The sequence below is a fragment of the Halichoerus grypus genome, chromosome 9 (genome assembly GCF_964656455.1).
Source record: "Halichoerus grypus chromosome 9, mHalGry1.hap1.1, whole genome shotgun sequence".
Taxonomy (NCBI): domain Eukaryota; kingdom Metazoa; phylum Chordata; class Mammalia; order Carnivora; family Phocidae; genus Halichoerus; species Halichoerus grypus.
In genome coordinates, this window is record NC_135720.1 from 131,261,874 (window position 1) to 131,277,137 (window position 15,264).

The 15,264-nt window shown below is 42.5% G+C and overlaps 1 protein-coding gene across 1 annotated transcript in view; it reads right to left on the reverse strand.

Annotated features, from left to right (window-relative positions):
* Positions 1 to 664: 664 nt before the first annotated feature.
* Positions 665 to 15,264, reverse strand: part of RANBP9 (RAN binding protein 9) — a 90,930-nt gene continuing 76,330 nt past the window's right edge. Inside the window, exons 11-14 of the mRNA XM_036085752.2 lie at positions 13,880 to 14,001; positions 12,092 to 12,243; positions 5,402 to 5,513; positions 665 to 1,654 (exon numbers count right to left, since the gene is read on the reverse strand). Of these exons, the coding sequence (XP_035941645.2) occupies positions 1,524 to 1,654; positions 5,402 to 5,513; positions 12,092 to 12,243; positions 13,880 to 14,001 (517 nt within the window). The 3' untranslated portion in view covers positions 665 to 1,523. The remainder of the gene's footprint in view (positions 1,655 to 5,401; positions 5,514 to 12,091; positions 12,244 to 13,879; positions 14,002 to 15,264) is intronic.

Here is a 15,264-nt window from a genome sequence, read left to right on the forward strand (position 1 = left end):
TCTTTTGGGGGAAGCCCCCCACCACATTTCATCCTTCTGGAGTACAATGGTGCCTTGTCGTCTTGGAGGACTACAGTGGAAGAAAACGCAATTTAAAAGGAATTGTTTTTCTTTTTATGAGCCTTCATGCATTTAATTGAAAGCGCGTCTCCCACCGGGCGGTGCTGGGTGCGCCGTAGGGGTGGCCGGGGGCGGGGGCGTGGAGGGGAGAAACGGACACCTAGGGGTTTTCAGCCGCAGCTCTCACAGGCCTTCATCTTGCAGATGTTTTGGTGCTTTGGTGAGAGTTTGTTTCATAGAATAGACTAGGAAAGAAGTAACTGCAAGAGTGCAACATATCTAAGTATAATAAAGATTTCTTCTGAAAGAAAACTGAAGCCTCAGTGTACATACAAAGTTAACAGTCAACCAAAGGATATGGTTATCTCGGTTACTCTACGGACAAGCCACACGCCATGTTGAGTGAGTTTTTACAGACACCGATTTCCTGTTCTCTGCAGCACCCCCAGGATCAGGTCTGACCCGAACCCAGGGAGGCCGATACCCTGAAGGCAGTCTTAGGTGGTAGAACTCCGATTGCTAGTAGAAAGCATTCCTTTTAGTTGCTCTCATTTTAATCAGAAGTGTGCACGTACCTGATAGATAAACTCCATTGACACTCTAGTATCTGTAATAGTAAATTTTTAATGGCTGGTTAATTATATCACTACATTTTTATTGCAATATAGTACTCATTTAAGCACTTAAAAATGGAAGGTGTACAAAGATTAAATTAAGACACGGTAAATTGACTAAATATTTGGTTTTTATATAAATAAAGGTCATAACCACACCGTTGACATGTAATACTGTTATAATACAACAGTTAAACTGTGAGTCTACAACAGAAGTCGTCTGTAGTTAAACAGGAAACAAAGTTGAAAAAGACCATGTTAAAACAAAACTACTGGGACTAACAGGTCGGGATTGTAAGTAGCAACAAACGTATTCACTCAGCTCCTGAGTATTTCAAGTTTTACAGTACACATTAAAAATGATTTCTTCCATCAACACTATAAATTCAAACTGTCGGATGTTTATGCGTTTTGCAAGTTACACTGATTGAATGCTTATATGGGAGTGGGGGTCGGAGCATCTCCCGATTTGAAGTTTACATCACCCACATGCTAACACAAACACAACTTGTTCCATTTCCTTCCCCCCTCTCCCCCAAACAAAGGCGGCAGGATTTTTTGGTTTCTTTCAGGTCATTGTTTTAAAGGATTTGTGATGATCAATTTGAACGTCTGAAATTCAGTAATATTTAACTCTTAGACAACTAAGAGGTTAAAGATGGAAAATTTCTCCTAACACCAAGTTAGAAAATCATTTGCATCATGCTGTAAACTAGGAAGCAATGTAAAGCGACAAAAACCTGTCCCCAGTACATAATTAAAAAAATCTAAATTTCAAATCAGCAGAGCCGGTCTACTTCCATGTTGACTATATGCCACAATATACATGTGAGCTCCTTAAATGCATAGCTAATGTAGGTAGTCTTCAACTGTGGCAAATGCACAGGATCCGATTCCTGATCGAGCCATCAGTCCTAGACATTGTGTGGCCTGTCCCATTGCTAGGGCAAGTGGAGGTTGCTTTGGCAGATTGTGGGTTTCTGAGGAAAAATGATTAAACATGGAAATAGCAATTAGCAAGACATTTTCTAAAAACTTCTCAGTTGGGAAAATAACTGCATTACTTTAAAAATTAGCAATGCCTACACTGCTCTTAATGACCTAACTAGCGATGGTAATTTCTGAGCAAATGATTATTGTCGTGGACATGCTACTCTGATTAGGTAATATGGGTAGTGGGTATTCAACTGTTAAGAGAAATTCTTGCAGAATTAAGTTTTTTAAAAAGTTTTAGATATTAACTACGATGGGAAAGATGTAATTTCTTCCCCGATATTTACAGTGAGGAGTAAGGAATATTCAGTATTTCTCTTCAACTTGACTAAAGTCAGCTGACTTACCAAAAAAAGACACCAGGTTTTCAGTAAAAGTTTCACTGCTGGATTCTTTCCCTTCTGGGGAAGAGGACCCAACTGAGGCTAACGGTCTCCAAGGCACATTGGTGAGTGTTACTTGGGTTTCTAGGGCCTGATGATGGCTATGAGCAATGACAAAAGCAAAACCACCCTCTAATCTTGAAGGGAGTTAATTTATAATTGGTAGACAAAATATTTTAAAAATTGCCAGTAAATTAGTTTTCAGGATCATACATACCCAAAATTTGTCAAATACAGTACAGATGTAGTTAATTACCAAAATTTGTTCTTTGCCAGAGATGAGAAAATGAACTACGGGTCAAAGTGGTCAACCACCTAGAAGCTGGTGATCTCTCCTTGGGTGGAGATGTCCACATTTTAAGTTTACGTAGATTCCCAATTAATGCAATTACTAATCAGTCCTTTGTAGGCATAGTTGATAACAAAGGGCAAAAACCACAATACTGGCTGGTAAGGCTTCATATGATTGAATGACTCCAGATTCCAAGTTTGCAATGCGGTGGGAGAAAGAAAAGATGCAGACGGAATGGAGCCAAAAGGGGAAAAAAAAAAAAAAAAAAAAAGAAGCAAATTCAAGATTTAAATATATAAGAGCAAATAGGATCAAGAATGTAAGAATGAAAATATGCAAGAAAAGGCACAAAGATTGGGGAGAAAGTACGGTTTGAAAAGTGGTCTGTGGGTTAGAATTAATAAGGTCCTGGCTATTATTTGGCAAGACCCTATTTAGCTGAACTTGGATGGTGATAAACATTTTTTGCCAAGTCTAATTTAAGCAGGACTGACTTACAGTTCTGCCTTGAGTCAAGAACAATTTTTTTACACAAAATCAACGTAATAAAAGGAATAAAAACTGAGAAGGAAACATCTCAAAAATGTCTCTTGATGGTTTATAGGGAAAAGTAACCTTGCTCAAAGGTAAGCATCTGGAGGTACGCTATTTTATTTTGGGGGTGGGGGTGGGTGCATGTGGTTATAAGCATTTTTAAGTTTTTTGGAAATAGAACTTGCTGGAATTACAATTAATATAACAACTTTAAGCACTAATTAGAGATGAAACTGAGATGAAACTACATAAAATAGCATATTTATAAATATGCACATTCACCCACAGCAATTTACTAATCTTGTCATTAATTTTGTAGGAATTATATCAATATAAATTTAAGTACTATTTATAGCTGAACCTACATACTACATAATTTGTAGCACAGTATATAAGAACACATATATCTTGCATAATGGTCCTAAATTTAATATTTAATAATTGAATTCCCTTAAAGAACCCAAGATACAAAAAATTTGTAAGAAAACTGGTTACTCCAAAAATTCTTTCTAGAAGATGTGGCATGCATATATATACACACACACACACAGTGGGCTATTACTCAGCTGCAAAAAAAGAATGAAATCTTGCCATTTGCAACAATGTGGGTGGAGCTAGAGTGTATAATGCTAAGTGAAATAAGTCAGAGAAAGACAAGTACTATATAATCTCACTCACATGTGGAATTTAAGAAACAAAACATGAACATACGGGAAGGGGGAAAAAGAGGGAAGCAAACCATAAAAGAGTCTTAGAGAACAAACTGAGGGTTGATGGAGGGAAGGTGGGTGGGGGATGGGCTAGCTGGGTGATGGGCATTAAAGAGGACATTTGTGATGAGCACTGGGTGTTGTATGTAAGTGATGAATCACTGAATTCTACTCCTGAAACCAATGAGACACTGTATGTTAACTAACTAGAATTTAAATAAAAATTTGGAGGAAAAAAATAAAAGGAAAATTCTTTCCATGTCTTGAGTGATACCTATATATGAAGCTTAAATTAATTAAGCCTTCATGATTACCTATCCATGTAGTAATTTCAAAAAGGCCATGATAGTAAACCATAATTTGCCCTACAATCCCAGCATTGCTACTAAGTTCTATTTTTACCAGTAGAGCTAAATTAATTTCATATAACCAAAGAGAATACAACACATTAATCAATGAAAATTCACATTATTTATTATATATAAATTCTAAATCTAAGGAAACAACACAAAAGATGTTTTTAAAAATAAATAATTCTTATTCCAAAACCCCCCACTATTAGATCTTAACACACAATGAGTAACAGCTGACCCTTGAGAAGCAGGGGTTTGAACTGCACAAGTCCACTTCCATGTGGCGTTTTTTTGGACATACCACAGTAATGCAGATGTATTTTCCCTTATGGTTTTCTTCACATCTTTCCTCTACATTTACTGTATGAATCCAGTACATAATGCATATAACAACATACAAGATACGTGTTAATCAAGTGCTCGTTACTGGTAAGGCTTCCAGCCAACAGGAGGCGATTAGTAGTTAAGTTTTGGGGGAGTCAAAAGTTATATGCAAATTTTTGACTGGGGGGGGTAGGGGGGTTGGTACCCAAAGGGTCAACTGTAATTAACTTTATAAGAGCAAATAAATGGATTAAGGCTCAACTGTGAATACTTCATTCCTTTACATTCTGGCCACGAGCCCTGGCCCTCTACGTGTCTCCCTGTCTGATGTCCTCGAAGCTTCTGTTTGTGGTACTGCTCTCATACACCAGAACAGTCTGAAACATGTTACTAAACCCCCCACACCTGACACGGCCACGCTGCAAGAAAAGACTTCTAAAGTGGAGTCTCATTTTACCCGGGGAACCAGATCTAAAGTCTGGTGAAAAATCACTCTTATTTATAAATTACATTTGAAAAGAATTACCGAGAATTTAAAAGATAGTTTTACCTAAACAACCCTGTAGAGTTTACATGTCGCAGAGTTCGTATACAAAGTGTATCTGTTCAGTACATACATGTAGTGAGTTGCTCACAGGAAGGGCAACCTGCAGCTTCTCGGCTCACCTCTGGCTCAGCCTCACTACTGAAACTGCGGTTCTTTCTTGCCCACCCTCTGTTCGGTGAGGGCATTCGGCTGAATATGCCCAACTGCAGGGCGAACATAATGCTACTCCAGGGGTTGGTGCTGACGGGGCATGCTCTCCTCACCTGGAAGGCCCTTGTGTCTGTATTTTAAGCACAGTGGGAGCTGCGGTAGGTGTGGCCCAGTCCAGAAATGCTTACATAACATAGGCACACAAAAACTTCTATTTTCCCAACTTCCCCAGGTGTATCCCAAAGTAGTTTTTTTTTTTATTCCATTTGAATCCATTTCATCTGGAATTGAGGTAATGGAGGGGAAGGTTTCTATATTTCAAAATAACTTTTTTAAAATGTAGAAAGCATTTCCCCTTAAGAGTTTACCAAAACATAAACCCCAGCACAAATACCACCTGAAGTATTTGGAGGCTCTAAGTTGAAGCCCTGCTTTACTCACCTAATATTGCACTGTTAAGAGCTGAGCACACAGGTTCTCTCTGAATTGGGTCAAGCTGATTTCCAACTGGGCTGTTCCAAGGATCTGAATAAGCGAGTAAACTGAATGCATCCTGTTGAAAACACAGTTTGGTTTTTAATTCAAACATTTAAACCACTGTGGTCCCCAGTTACAAAGTTGAGAGACAAGTAAAATACACAGCTTCATGGCCCTAGACTACTGTAACATTTAAACCCACCCACCCCTATGATTATGAGGCTGTATGTTTTTTAACAACTAGATTATGCAACAAAGCCCAAGCGGTTTTCATTTTTCTTTACTGTAAACAGACATTCTCATTAATCTTCCCCCATCCCTACAACACATGCAGAACAGCAGAATTAAAATGAATTCTTCTGGAATGTGCTAATTAAAGAGGAAGACAAAAACATTCAGATGCTCTATCATTTATTACCACTGATACGACTTTGACATTAAAATGATAGGGCCTCCCTATATATTTTTTAAACGGATGTGGGAACTCGCTACATCTCACTGGATGTCATTTTCTCACTCAGGAATCAAAAAATGAAACTGGTTCCCCTTCATGAACATTCAGCAGTTCCAACTATCCTCAAGCCGCCCTTCCTAAAGGAACTGACACACGGTCTTTTCACTCAATCACCCTTTGTGTCTCCGAAGGGAGGCGCACATCACAGTGGTTTCAGACACTGGTTTCAAGCTCAAGCTGTGTTGTCAGCTGCCGCGTGGCCTCTGGCGAGCAATGGCCTACGCGTCCGTTTGCTCATGTGTCTACAGAAGAGGTCCTACCTGAGAACGTCGTAAGGACGAGCAGCTCAATGAAGTTAGCAACGTCGGCTCATTCTCATCTTTCAACACGTGATTTTTTTTTAAGATTTTATTTGAGCGAGCGAGCGAGAGCAGGGTGGGGAGGGGAAGAGTGGAGGCAGAGGGACAAGCAGACTCCTGACTTGGAGGAGGAGGGACCCTGACTTGGGGCTCCACGCCAGGACCCCGCGGTCACGACCTGAGCCGAAGGCAGGCGCGTAGCCCACGGGGCCGCCCAGATGTCGGCGCCCTAACCCGGGGCGGTAGTAGAGACCCAGAGAGGCAAGTAACGGGCCGCCCTCCCAACGCGGAAGGCGTCCGTGGCAAAGTGCTGCGGAAACTATACATCGGTGAGTTCAGTGACAACGCTTTCAAAGCTCTGGCGGTCCGTCTGAGGCCACCAGGCGGGGCGGACGGACGGGCACCCCTCAAGCCGCACCCACGGCCCCTCCACGGTCTCACACCGCCGAGGGTTTCATCCGTGCCAGACAGCATGCCCCCATGTCTATAAGGAAAGGGCTCTGAAGAGAAAAATGTATTCCCCGATTTGGAGTCCCCCGCAGCTACGGGTACACGCTGGGTACAGGCAAGAAGCTCCCCACACCTGCTGATCACAAGACCTGCTCCTTACAGTGCACCCCGCAGAGCTACTCAGGTCTGTCTCCCGGGTCCCTCCATCCGAATTTACTGATGGAGAGAATATTAATGTCCTATATCCTGTAAAGCTAACTCTGATCAGTCACATCATTTCTAAAGGACTGATCTTTGCTCAAGACCTAATTTACCCCACAACCACCTAGTGGGAGCCCATCCCCATACTACAGATACATTTTTCAAGTACACTAAAGAACTGCCCCAGAAACTATCCCCTTGGGGCCATATATCCGGACATGCTACCAAAAAGGAGAAATGGTACAGTCCCAAATCTCAAATCTGGACCAACCCTTCTTCTGTTTACACCTTCTTCTAGTATTCAAAACAAAACCTCATGGACAAAGATAATGATGTTAGTAATTTATCATGCACTAATACTGGGTGAAGTCCTGTTTTAAGCACTAACGTGGATAGACTCATTTTATCCTCACAGTAACCTCAGGGGGTGGATACTGTTGCGCCCATCTTAGAAGCAAACTGAGGCAGGGAGAGCTTAAGAGCACACAGCTAGTGCAGAACTCATTTTAGTAAGATGCAGTTTCTTTTCATTGCCGATCTAGATACTGAGACGAAAAAAGCCTTAAATTCTGCTCCAGTATTTTCAATACAATTGAATAAATTATTGCACACGGCTGCCAGACACTAGGCCACGGATGGCAATCACCAGGACCCAGTCCCTGTTTCCAGGACCCACACGGGTCTTACAGGAAAGTTAGACCTGTAAATAAACAATGTACCGTGGACCGCTTATTAACAGAGTATGTTGTGTCACGTGACATCATCAGAGCGAGGGACCCAAGCTCCATGGAAACAGGCTGAGAGAAAGAAAGGCATGGATGGAACCATAGGTAAGGGGTTAGATCCTAAGATGCCCCTAAATCACACTAAAAAGCTTGAATTTTTTTCCAATATGGCAATGGAGTTTTAAATCGAGGACTGACACAGATAAAACTGGACTTTAGAAAGATCACACAGCAACACCGAGGAACAAAGCCTGGAAGTCAGGTGAAGCTACAAGCAAGAAAACTAATAAAACCTTAAAAGGAGAAAAAGAAGGTTTACACCACCAGGTTCCCTGAATATCTATTTTATCTTTACAAAGGGAATGAAGTCAGGGCAGCAACATTAATGTTTTAAATCCTGCAGTAAAACTTACCGGAGGGCGGTTAAGTTTTGGTGGTGACCAAAGAAATTCAAATAAGCAATTTTAAGGTCTGGTGTGGAACCCCCTAAAGTAGATGAATGCGGCCGTGCCTCTGGCACTCTCCTTTTCTACTGCTGCTAAGCTGGTCGAGGTTTCTGGAAAGCAGTACAGCAATATATAGCAAAAGCCACAACGATCCTAGCCTTTGACTCAATCATTCTATTAATATCCTACATTTTAATATTCCTACATTTCTAGGACTCTCTCCCAGTGTTATAATTTTAAGGAAGAAACAAAGATACACATATCCTACACGTTCACTAAAGCATTGGAATAAAAGCAAAAAATCTAATAGAGCAATGCTTAAATGAACTGATCTAGCAGCACTGCGGAGTATCATGTAGCCATTTAAAAACAACTAAATGCATCGAAACTGGAAATGAGTTTTTAAGACAGTAAACAGAAACAATACAAATCAGCAGAACTATAATTACTAGGCAGAATATACGCACATGGTGTTTAAGGCACAAAACTGAAAACATCTGTGAACTATCATGGGACGGTGGGTTACTTTTACTTCAGAAACAAAGATCTCCGCGGGAAGAACTTCCGAGGCCAATGTGGCATCACTTAGGTGCGATTCTCAAAGTGCACTCGTAGTTGGCTTAAAACCGTAGCAGCTTCCAACAGGGTGAGTCTGAACTGTTGGATTTTTGCTTCGGTCGCCGGCTGGGGCTGCCCGCTCACCCCGGACCCTGCACCGTCCCCACAGCCGTGCCTCGCCGCCCCGCAGCACGCCCGTCCACGGCGGCCCCACAAATTCCCGTGGTTGTCCTGAAGGCCACTGGCAGGCGTAGGCAGGTGGGAAGGCGAGCGGGTGGGCGCAGGGGAGCGGAGAGAAGCCGGGGGGCTGCTGCAGGGGTTCCTCCCCGTACTCGGCGCCGGCGGAGTGCGAGGCGCCTCCCGGTAAAGCACGTGGGGGGCCCTTGCCTTCGCATTTACACAAATCTTGCTCTCTCTCTCTCTCTCTCTCTCTCTATGCATGTGTGATTCAGATATTTATGCAGATCCACACACAATGAAAGATAAAAAATACCCACTACGATCACACGTGCCCTGAAGTGAAAAATAAAAGGAAAAGGAGTAATTTCTAAACCTTCTCAACTACGGCAAAGAAACTTTTCATGTTGTCCTCGAATCCTCCAGCTGTTCTTCAGGGGCTTCTAAGTTGGATCAGTTCGGCAGCTTACCCCTCTGTGGATCAAGGGAAGCTGAGGGAAGGGGAAGCAAGGAGTTCAGGATATTAAGAAAGTCTCGTAAAGCAGTTGGCATTTGCTTAGGAGTCAGAAGGGCAAAATCAAAGCCATCCACATTCTTTAGATGAAGAAGATGAATCACATCTTTACATAATTCCGTATATAACCAAGGACTCTCTTTGAGAAGAGGCCACATGAAGCCATTTTCGGAGCTTCACGCACAATGGAATCAAAGCCAGTCAGCTGATGAAGTGAAATCCTACATTTTCAAAGACACTACATAAATCCCATTCCTTCATCATGTGCCTTTAGCATAAAGTTTTAACAGGAAAACAGTCAGATGACCTAGTGTAAAAAAGTGTATGAAATCTTAACGTTTCGTATCCCCAAGTCTCCCCTAAAACAGCAGTTCCCCAAGTATCGTCCAGACACACCTGGGTCCAATCGGAGACCATGTCAGGAGGTCCTGTAAGCTCTGAGCTGTTTTCATAATGAAACGAAGATACTACTTTCTCTCGCCTCACTCACATGCTCCCACAACCGCACGGCGGGGGGGGGGGGGGGGGGGGTGTCCAGAGGCTGCGGGGTGTGTGACGGCAGGAGAGCGACTGTCCAGGGAGCGAGGAGAACGCGGCTCCCCCTCCATCACACCCAGCGGTTAAAGAGACTCACACAAAGGCAAAGCAATGCCACTGTTCTCATTTTTTGGAAGTTATTTTTCATAAAAATATCCAATGGGTTTATGATTATTTGTCAATAAACGGATTACAGTTTGAATTTCTAGTATGATAAAAATAAACATCACCCATACGAACAAAACTCTTTTAAATAAACATTCCTTAAACAGCCAGGTGCCACCTGCATTAGATAGAGTTAAAGGGGGAGGAGTGAAGACCTAGTCTGACCTCAAGGAATTCTCCACCTTACAGGGCAAATGTGGACAGCCATTTTCCTAATAGATGAATGTCTGATTTTTACTTTACTTGTGTTTTTTAAATTCCAGTGTAATTACAGAGTTACATTAGTTTTAGGTGTACAATACAGTGATTCAACAATTCTATACGTTCCTCAGTCCTCGTCACGTTAAGTGTGCTCTTCATCCCCATCAGCTATTTCATCCATGCCCCCACCCACCTCCCCTGTTCTCTAGTTAACAACCGTTTTTTTGTCTTTTCTTTATTCATGTTTTGTTTCTTAAGTTCCGCATGAGTGAAATCGTGTGCTTGTCTTTCTGACTTCACTTAGCATAATACCCTCTAAGTCCATTCATGTTGTCACAAATGGCAAGATTTCATTCTTTTTTATGGTTGAGTAACATTCCATTGTGTGTGTATATGTATAAATAATATATAAAAAAATAATATATAAATATATATATACACAGCACATCTTTATCCATCTGTCTATCGAGGGACGCCTGGGCTGCTTCCATAGTTTGGCTGTTGTAAATAATGCTGCAGTAAACACAGGGGCGCATGTATCTTTTTGAATTACCATTTTCGCCGTCTTTGAGTAAATACCCAGTAGTGGAATTACTGAATCACTTGGTATTTCTATTTTTATTTTTTGGGAACTCTCCAAACTGTTTTCCACAGTGGCTGCACCAGTCCCACCAAATGATTTGACATTTTAAATGAAAAATTGTTTAAATTACATATTCCACCGATTTCCTTTTATTTAGCATACAAATCATAATTTAACACCCCCCCTTTTTTTGGATCGCTGAGGGTGGCCATTAGAAACAGCGGGTGTGCTCTCCAGCAGATGAAGTACCACGTGCAGGGAATACACCTCCCCTCCCGCCCCAGCTACTGAGATTACACGACCACACAGGCCTTTAACTGGCGACGTGTGTAAGCGGCTCCTTACCCGCTCCCAGGCTAAGCCGGTATGTTCTGTCTACACAACAGGTGCCACCCCGAGGCCACGGCGCAGGAGGCTGTCTCATGTGCGCCGCCTTCATGCCGTGTTTGGGGGGACCAGGCGGTGCTGGCTGGCGCACTGGCTCAGTCTGGGTCAGGAGGGGGTGGCCGAGGCCTTGCTCCTGCCCACTACACCCCGTCCTCGGGCTCAGGGCCCCCGCACGCACCTCCCTTTTGTGTTTGGACTTCTTTCAAAACATTCAGGAGAAAATATTTATAACGAATCACCTTTGAGCCCAACCTGATGCAGCCTTACAAAAAAATAAATAAAGATACAATGGCTAGGTTAACGTCTCACAGACTCACAGGGCTACTGGGACTTCCAGGAGTACGGAAAAAAAAACTTGTGAAGAACCTTAACATCTCTACAATGAACTGCAATGCTGACTTAAGGCAGGGGAAACCCGTCCGTCTGCACCTGATCTGTAACATTGTGGCCAACGTACTAAACGGCTGCAATTTTATCCATCTTACCATCTGTCATACACATCAATCCAGAAGAGATCTGAAGATGTATTTTAACTCTCCTGGTTTTGAAAGATGACCCAATGTCTTGGCAATCACCATCAAAATGAAAACCATGTGGTAGACATCCAATTCGCTGCAGCCCTGAACAATGTTTGCTGAAATAAAAATATCTCAAATTTATAGTTTTATCAGCAAACCCACACCTCTAATAACTCTGCCACTTTTACAGACGAGAAACTAAAACTAAACAAGTAAGTTGACAAAGGGTATACGGTGCTGACGGGTGGCAGAACTGGGGTTTAACCCGGATTTTTTACTGCAAGTCCAACCAGAATTCCTGGCACTACTCAATGTTTTACAAAATGACAATTGAACTCCTTCGACACATCTCTAATTTTTCAAGGAAAAACAAATCTACCTTCAACATTTTTTTATTTGCCGTGTTCTTGCCACATTCCCTCCTCAGCTGCTCACTCATGGCCTGTAGCTCTCTTCCGAAGTGGATCATCCTCTCGATAGCAGCTTGACTTCCTCCACACAACTGGCGTCTTAACTGACTCGAATCAACTTCTGCGAGCAAAACAAACGAGTATTTTACTACAATGGAGAAATGAACATCAATTGCTTATGACATTTTGTACGTTTCATTTAGCAACTACTACCTAATGGTTTATCTAAACATGTAGATTTATTTTAATTCAGTATGAAACTTTGCAGCTAAAAGGTGTCCTTCCTCTACGTCTCGAGAACGTAGGCTCTGAGCTCCAGCACGCAGCTCAAAGGCAGGTGACCGCCTTGCAGGGTACGGTGCACCTGGCGTACAGGGAAACGTTAGTAAGAGCTCAAGCACAAATCTCTCAAACTACATTAAGCAGCATTAAGCAGAAAAGAACAAAGTCGGTAACTGCCTCTCAGGCTATTCTGACACCAAACAGAGATGGAATAAAAGGATGCCTCTTGGCTAAAAGCTAAATGACTCCAAAGAAACACACAAGACACCATGTTACCGAAAGAGTTAATCACACACTTTTACAAAATAATTGTATGGTATATATCTTGGTTGACAACAATCACTGATCAATAATGTAACATTGTATGGATCACTAATGACACAATTACTAAGGATGACAATAATCAACAATTACCGAGCGCTTACTTTTTGTGCTTACTAGCTTTTCACAGATTGGCTCATTTGATCTTCACATTGACCTATAGGTGGTTGTGATTATTACTGTACCCATTTTACAGACGAAGAAACTGAGGCACAGAGCTCTTAAAAACTTGTCCAAGGTTATACAGCTAGTAAGCGGCAGTTGCAGAATTCGAATCCAGGTAATCTGGTTCTAGAACTCCTGCTCTTAATCACCATGCTTAACTTACTCTCTGAAGGGTGAGACTGCTGGTATCTGACACAGTAAACCTGGGCTGCCTTTTAAATTAAACCCCTTGTTTGAAAAAGTGAATTCTACATTGAACACATAATCCTCAATAAAGACCTTTTAACCTCAAAATAGTCAGAAATCTAATGTTGCCATGGAATTCAGACAGTTAAGAATTTTGAGGTTCCAATAAATTTTCATTCGCCAACTGATGGGAAAGTCTGCTGATGGTTTAACTTTACGGTACACTGGACTCCACAAGTTACCAACAAGACAAAATGATGCATGCCAATGTACCTTGCAGCCACATCATTTTCGGGGCAGTGGGGAGGACAAGGATGGGTCACACTTAAGCACCTACTATGGGCCCGTAGGCACTAAATTACGCACGGTCACATATATTCACATTAAATCCGCGTCAGAAATTGTCGCGTTAGAATTTATAAAATCATCTCTACCCATCTGGCCTTTACTGGTTATGTTGAGATAAGTATAAAAGCTTTTCACCTCTCCAACCCCAAACGTCCTGAAGAACAGTTAACACTACCCCGAGTAGAGCTGCATTAACGACAGCCCTGCAGCCGAGTGGGGACGGTTCTGCACAGCCAACTGGCCAGCACTTAACTGCAGAAGGCACAGAAGGGCCTCCGCTCCTGCTCGCAGCCCCTCTCACGGGACAGTTCCGGGACTAGGTACTACTGTCAAGTCCAGTGGCACATACATCTTTAAATCTGATTTATGCTCATCAGCTGTGAATCAATACAAGTAAAAACATAACCTTGTGGTCATCATTTTTTATTAAAAATGTAAGAAATATCACTGCAGACCCATTTCGGTGTCACAATCTTCCATTTCGTGGTCATGTTTAGAGCTACCATTTAGGAAACCATTGGATGAAGTCTCTCCAACCCCATTGGAGTAGTGCTCTGTTTCCATGTCTACATCATTACTGGAAATGAAAAAAACAGACCTAATTTTAGAAATCGCATACTTGTAGCTTAGTTTAAAATAAATTACGACTCAACTACAAAGCCTACTTATAAACTGACTTCATAATATGAGGCGACAGCAATCTGCAAAAAAAGGTGTTAGTTCAATCCTGAAGGTCTTCAAAGCTAGTATGTAACTCGCTCTTAACAAATTTGTACTCCTGGATGGGGAGGGGGGAAAGAGTGTATGCCCACGATTTTTCCAGCTCAGATCTGCAGTTCGTTTTTTGTTCATCAGCCCTTGCCCCAAGACCCCCCACCCTCACCCGGCGTGCGTTTCCAGCATTCAAGGAAGAAAAGGGGAAAACTTTATTCTTAAACTATTCCCGGATCCCACTTCACCTCTTTCCTGCCCTCATATTCATCTCTCCTAAGACGATTTTTTTCTTTAATGGTCTTGACATTGTGGCATTTGTCCTCACTCCTTAGAAACGCAGGCTCCCGCAAAGGTAAATGATGACTTGGAAAACCACTGTGTCTGGTCCTCTCCGACCTTGTCGGCACCCAACACGATTTGCCTCCCACGGGCTTTCTTACTGGCTCAAGAAGCTAAAGCACTGCCAAATCTTAATTTTAAAAAGGCCATTTTGTATACTCAGGTTGCTCCCCACTCCCACTTGTGTCTCATTTACTGACGAACAGCCCGCACCAGCACCTGCATCTGGACACAGTGAAGCTGTCGCCGCCCCCCCCGCCCCCCCGCACTCTAAGAATGACAAACACCTATTCTGGAAGATTTCCCGGTGAAGATCTACGTAAGGATTATACAGTCCAGAAGGACACACTTGATGAAAACACAGGAAATATATTAAAATGCACTTTTCTCATTTAAAAAGCAATGTATATTCATTTGTAGAAAAAAGCAACCCTGAATGCAGATGAGCAAAAAGCGCTCTGTGCGCGATGCCACCAGACACGACCACCGGTGACACCTCGGGGTGAGCGAGCGAGGTTAAGTGTTTACGTGTGGGGGCACTGCTTCTATCAGCAACACATGCTGGAAAAAGACACAGATCTAGGAAGAAGGGGGCAATGGCCCCAGGATTCCCCCATCAGTCCAAAACGCTTGTTTACCTTTTTTTTGTTGTTGTTAAAGTAGGCTCTTCACCCAGCATGAAGCCCAATGCGGGGCTTGAACTCAGGACCCTGAGATCAAGACCTGAGCTGAGATCAATAGTCGGATGCTCAACTGACTAAGCCAGCCAGGCACCCCTGGTTTACTC